The 6,063-nt window shown below is 56.2% G+C and overlaps 1 protein-coding gene across 1 annotated transcript in view; it reads left to right on the forward strand.

Moving 5' to 3' along the window:
- Positions 1-6,063, forward strand: part of SEPT9 (septin 9) — a gene marked incomplete at its 5' end in the record, with an annotated part of 63,927 nt that overhangs the window by 44,261 nt on the left and 13,603 nt on the right. The window contains 3 exons of the mRNA XM_009326521.1: positions 1,569-1,697; positions 2,120-2,201; positions 2,884-3,021. Coding sequence (XP_009324796.1) covers positions 1,569-1,697; positions 2,120-2,201; positions 2,884-3,021 — 349 coding nt within the window. The remainder of the gene's footprint in view (positions 1-1,568; positions 1,698-2,119; positions 2,202-2,883; positions 3,022-6,063) is intronic.

Here is a 6,063-nt window from a genome sequence, read left to right on the forward strand (position 1 = left end):
TGCCACCGCTCGGCGGGGGCAGCCTGCAGCCGCGGTTCAGGGAGGCGCATCGCATCCGTGGCTGCCGGCGTCTCTCACCTCTGGTCCTTTTCCAGGCAGTCCGGCTCCGGCGGCTTGCACAGGCACGAATGCAGAGACCGACTCCCAGGAGCGCTAGCAGTGTGTCGCCCCGCGTTCTCCCTCTCCCCACACGCTCCATTTAATGATGAGCTTCACTTTGGCTCTCTGCATTCGCAGCTCCAGACCTGTTTGCACTTGGCCCTGTGCATTTTCAGGCAGCAGAGGATCGGGAGCACCAGACCCCAGCCTGGTCCATGTGTTTCTTTTGCAACCCAGCTGTGATAGTGGCTGGTGAACGGGGTTTTGCTGTACTGGATTGCAGCGTGCCATCGGTAGCATTGCAAACTCAGCTCTAACTTGCTGTTTGAGCAGGGAGCAGGGAGCGGGCTGGCCAGGAGGTGATGCCCAGTGCCAATGCGCCGGTTGACCCTACCGTTGGCTTAGCATTGGGTGCCTTTGGCAGCCTGGATGTTTCAGGGCCCTGGAGGACGTAGGTGAAATCCGTGTTGGCTTCATGCTTAGAGATACTCCGTGGTGCCAGGGACATGCCGGCGGCGGTGCCGTGATAGCTGGCTGCAACGTGGCTTGGCAGAACGGGACCAAAGGGGCCCCCGCAGTGTGTGTAGGAGCTCTGCAGTGATTGCAGGGGGCATGGGACATCTGCTCTGAAGCCAAGTGACTGCTCCCTGCGTTTTGAGGAGTTTCTCTGTTTTCTTTGCTCTGGAAAAATTCTCCGAGCTCGTGGGACAACTGCTCTGGAGAGTCGAGAGCTGCTGGTATCTTTTCTGCATGGATTGACCTCAGCTCTGGGATATAAAGCATAAAAACGCTTCTCTGTAAAAGCTGTTTTTTCTGAAGTTGTGGAATCTGATGTGCTTCCTGGGACGTTGTTCGTGGGACTCAGATGAGCTCCTGGCCTAGACCTGCCTGAAAGGGTCCTTGCAGCTGGTCCGACTGCAAAAGCAAGTCCGGCCGGGAAGCAGCAGTGGATGCTGCAGGGCTGGGGTTTGGAAGGCTGTTGCTGCTGTTAATCCTGTCCAGCTAAGGGCTTGCCAAGTTGCTCCTAAGTCTTCCCTGTGGAGCTGGACAGGGGAGGCTGCAGGAGGGTAAAGGCACAGATGTGTTGGGGTGCTCCTTCCTGGGGTCCCCTGGTCCCCGTGCTGCTGAGTGTCACCGCAGCCCTTAAAACATCCCCGACGGTGTCTGCCTGTCCTCAGGGTTGCTATGATTTTGGCTGGATGCAAGGAACTGGCTCTTGCCCTGCTCTCTCCCACCAAGCCGACTGCTTTGGAGCTAGGGAAGGTGCTTGCTGCCCGCAGCATCCTCCTGCCCAGGGTGGACTCGAGCTTCTTGAGCTGGGGAGGCTGCAGGGGAGCCGCTGCACCTCTTACCTCCCTCCTGCAGATCCAGTGCAGGCTGAGTCCATCAGCATCCCCATTCTCTGGCCCCTGAAAAAATAGCCCGGAAACGAGTGAGTGCTGACTGTGGTTTATCCTGCTCTTTTCCAGGTCAGAGCGGCTTGGGGAAATCCACGTTAATCAACACCCTCTTCAAATCCAAAATCAGCCGGAAATCTGTGCAGCCGACTTCTGAAGAGCGGATCCCCAAGACCATTGAAATCAAATCCATCACTCACGGTGAGGCTCTGCAGATCCCACCTGGTGCTTTGGCTTTTGGTCCTGCTCTGCCTTGTGTCTCTGGGGGCTCACGGGAGTTGTGGACCTCCAATAAACTTCCACTCTCGTCTCTCTGAAGGGGCTTTTACCATCCAGAGATGCTTGCAGGGCTGAGAAAACATCTATTTTTTCTTTATCCACCAGCATTGACTTAATTGTGACGGAAGGGAACAAGTGAGGTGGCCATGGGGGGGTGGCATTTCAGGGCAGATGTGGTGCTGCTGCATCCCTTTGGAGGGCTGATTTGTGCTTGTTAGAAGCTGTGAAGGTGTGTTTCTTCCCTGGGAGCAAGCTCCAGCCCTCCAGCTGATTTTGGGAGGGTGGGCTTGGCCAGAGCGCCCTTCAACGCTTGCCTCACGCACCAGCTTTCCTTTCCGTTTCAGAGATTGAAGAGAAGGGGGTTCGCATGAAGCTGACGGTCATCGACACCCCAGGCTTTGGAGACCACATCAACAACGAGAATTGGTGAGTTGACTGCGCTGACGTGGGGACCGGTGCAGAGGGAAGGCAGCCGAGCCCCGGGGCATCCTGACCCGGAGCTGGTGCCGACGGCCGTAGCCTGGTCCTGTGCCACCCACGCTCCGTGGGGAGCAGAGGAGAGGGTTGTTGTGGGTGGCAGCGCAGTGCCATGCTCCCCGGGGCTGACCCTGGACCCTGCGAGAGCTCACAAACATCCTGCTGTTCCGGGCATGAGGCAACCTTTGTTCGCGTCCGGGAGCAGCTGTGTGCCAGCATGGCTGGTCCCCGGCCCTCGCTCATGTGGCTCTGAAGGCTGAACTCTGCCAGGAGTCCCTGGGACAGTGGCTGGCTGTGTGGGATGGGCACCCCAGGCCGGGGCAGGGCTGGGCTGGCCGGCCGGTGGGAGGTGCCTTCTCCTCACCGTGACCTGGGCTGGGCTTTGTGGGGTTTGATGCTGCTCTTGCTCCTGTGCCACAACGGAGTGCGAAGAGCTGAGGGACTGTCCTGCTCAGCAGCTTGGTGTTTGAGTGTGTTTTGGGTTGGTTGGTTTGTTTTATGGGATTCTGTAAGATGCTGAGCGTCCCCGGCTCGGTGGGCTCTTCTTCACACAGTCAGGCCAGGTGGGAGGTTCAGGGTGGTCCAGATCCCTCACACAAGCCCATTGCCCCATGTTCCTCTCTCTCTGCAGCTGGCAGCCCATCATGAAGTTCATCAACGACCAGTACGAGAAGTACCTGCAGGAGGAAATCAACATTAACCGGAAGAAGCGGATCCCCGACACGCGGGTGCACTGCTGTATATACTTCATCCCAGCCACTGGCCACTCGTACGTACCCTGCCGTCCTCGCTCAGACCCTCGGGGCTTCCCTCTCCTGCGTTTGGTCTCAGGCAGCTCAGCCGTCAGGGTCGTCCTTGCGATCCCCCCGTGTTTCCTGGGGACTTGAGGAGCTTGAGGACAGCGTGAAGCTGTCCTTCCTAGGGCTTGTAGCATCTGGAGCTCTCGCAATAACACAGCAGAGCTGCTGTACCCCAGAGAAACATGGCGTTTCCTCTTCTGAGGGGCCATCAAAGCCTCCCTGAGCACTGGTTAGCTGCTTGCTTTGCTTTGGTCACCTTCCTTGCTCGACCAAGCATGGACACCAATCACTGAGCTCTCAAATTGGCTGCCTTTGCAAACAGAACATTACTTTTTTTTGCTGTGCCTTTGTAAGGGGAGAAGCCGGTTTTCCTCGTGCTACCGAGGGAGCGAACACCCTCACCCTTTAAGGGTATTTTGTAGGTTGTTTGACTAGTCTGCAAGTGGGATGCAGTTTATTCAGCGCAGAGCTCTCCTGGCTCTGGCACTTCTCAAGTGACAGCATCAAAGGCCCAGATCTCGCTCTATTTTTTTTCTTTTTTTTTTTTTTTTTCCCCTAGGCACATAGCCCACAGTGAAAATCTGGGGCGCTTAAAGTGTCTTGAAAAATGTGACTTAAAGTATCACAACATAAAACGAGACCTAAGTTTCCTTTTGATTTGTGTCAATTCCTTCTACTTCTGGCTCTGTCTGCGTGGGGATTTTTTTGGGTTTGTTTTCAAAAGTAAACTTAAGCCGCCAGCACTGTATTAATGTCAGCCTTTTCCTCTTCCCCTTGTAGAGATTTATTCCAATAGAAAAGACTTTGTTTTGCTTCTGTCAGTGGGTAGACCAAAAATGCATCCTTCACTGGAATAAAATGACTGCATGGGCCAGTTATGCTCTTCTTGTGTAACTGGCTGTCGATTGGGAGCTGAGGGGCCGACGAAACGTTTATGGTTTAATACGATAAAGCAGAAAACGTTTCGAAGGGAGATGACATTTTTAGGACAGTCTAGCATGTTGGTCCTGCTTATCTCAGCTCCGATCTGCAGACCCTGCCTTGGCAGATCAGGCTGTTGCAGCATTAGCTATGCTTGAGCTTTTTCTCATTGCTTTGGGTGTTTAACCCTTAAAAGCACATCCGATGCTTGGATCCTGTGGATACCACGCCCGCACGGAGGTTGCAGATTTTGGGTGGTGGTGGCTGCCCTCCCTGGGCCGCGCAGGCGGTGGCATGGAGCCCCGTCCCCGTGTCCCCCACCGGAGCCTCTCCATCCGTGCGCTCTGGTTTCTCTCACCCGCCGGCTAACAGCAATTGCGTGGAACTTCAGCTGCTTTTTTTCTTTCTCTCCAACGAACATGTGTTTCCAATATCCGAGCGAGCCCAGCGGTTGGAGGCCGTTGTTGCTGAGCCCTGTGCTGATCCTCCTTCCCGGTAGCCTGATAGCCCGGCTGGGGCCGGCGCTCACTCCCTGGCTGCGGCTCAGGGGGCTGCGCTTTCCTGCCCCGGTGTCGGAGCCGGCCTCCGGCTCACACGTCCCCTCCTGCCACAGGACAGAGATAAGCCGAGGAATGAATGAAAGGGGACAAACCCCACCGGGAGGGAGAAGTCAGTGGGAAATTTTGCTTCTCCGAGAGCTTGAGCAGGCGTTGGGTTTCCTTTCTGCTCCCTTGTGAAGCCCAAATTACATTTCTCATCATCACGGACAGGCTTCCCCCAGTGCTTCCCGTGGTCCATGGACACGAATGGATGGCATGGCCACCTCTCCTGCGGGGTGGAGCTGCTGCGGCAGTGCTGGTAGCAGAGGGTCACACTCGTTTTGAAGGACAAGGGTTTGGGAGGCAATGTCATGGGGTTGTTGCGCAAGGTTGAGTGCAGGTTTGTGCCTCTGCTGAGGCAGGTGGTCCGTGGTCCCACGTGGAAGGGTATGGGAAGGGAATCCAGGTCCTTGCTTTGGTGCTTCTGGCTTCACTGGGAGGCAATGGGGAGCACGGCTGGGAAGGGCAGTGGCTCATAGTGCTGCAGGGACCTGCCCTAGGGACAACCACAGCCAGCTGTGGAGGACCCCACTGTTACCGCATGGCACCATCCATGTGCTTCCCGTGCCGCTTGCCGTCCCGGGATGCTTGGTGCCATCAGTCCCGGGATACTGATTGCACGGGGCTTGTTTGCGTTGCCTTCGGGGAATTGCTGCCCTCACCATGTGACGCAACCAAAGCGGCAGCGACTCGTGTCTGTCTGTCCCTCCCCGCTCGCATGGTCAGGCACAGCACAGGACTCGGCATCCCTGTCCTGGCACGTGGCCGCTGCGGGCAGCCAGGGCAAAGCCTGCCAGGTTATTGGGTGAGAGCTTGCTTTTTTTCTTAAATAAAAAGGGAAGGAGAGGGGGGAAAAAAGCAAAGTTAGCCAAGCGCACAGATTCAGAAGCTGGAGTGGAGGGTTTCTCAGCTCTGTTTCAGTCTGGCCCTCCCATCTGGGCAGCTCAAGGGTTAATCAGCGGAGAAGTTTCTGCTGCTGCCTCCCTTTGCAGGGAGCTCGGAGCAGGCTTCGCAACCCATCTAGTTCGCACACCCCCTGTCCTTCTTGTAACACTCCTGTAAAACCATGTTTGCGAAGGCTAAGTAGCGTGCTGGCAGGGGCTTTTGGCTGCAGCTGCGCAAGGCCAGCTCTTTGCCACCCAATAAATATCTCGGCTCTGACCCCTGTGAAGCACCGCTCGGCTCTGAAAAGGGACACTGAAACACCGCCCCGGCCTCGGCAGCCCCTTTTATGTGTGTACCAGAGCTGTTGGCTGACGGGCTGACACCCACTGCTGCTTTACCCGCTAGTTGCACTTCTCAGGTGCCCGCCGGGTCCCTTAAGCAGGCTGGCGGGTCCTGGTGAAGGGGCTGGGCGGCTGCTGGGTGCTCGCTGGTGTTTGCTTAATGCACGGCTCAAATTCTTGCTGCTAGTTTGATCTGGGGCACAACCAAAAGGAAATAACTTTGCAGCTCGCCGTGAATTTTGATTCGTATAAAGGCATTTCAAGG

This window comes from Pygoscelis adeliae, unplaced genomic scaffold (genome assembly GCF_000699105.1).
Source record: "Pygoscelis adeliae isolate BGI_AS28 unplaced genomic scaffold, ASM69910v1 Scaffold61, whole genome shotgun sequence".
Taxonomy (NCBI): Eukaryota; Metazoa; Chordata; class Aves; order Sphenisciformes; family Spheniscidae; genus Pygoscelis; species Pygoscelis adeliae.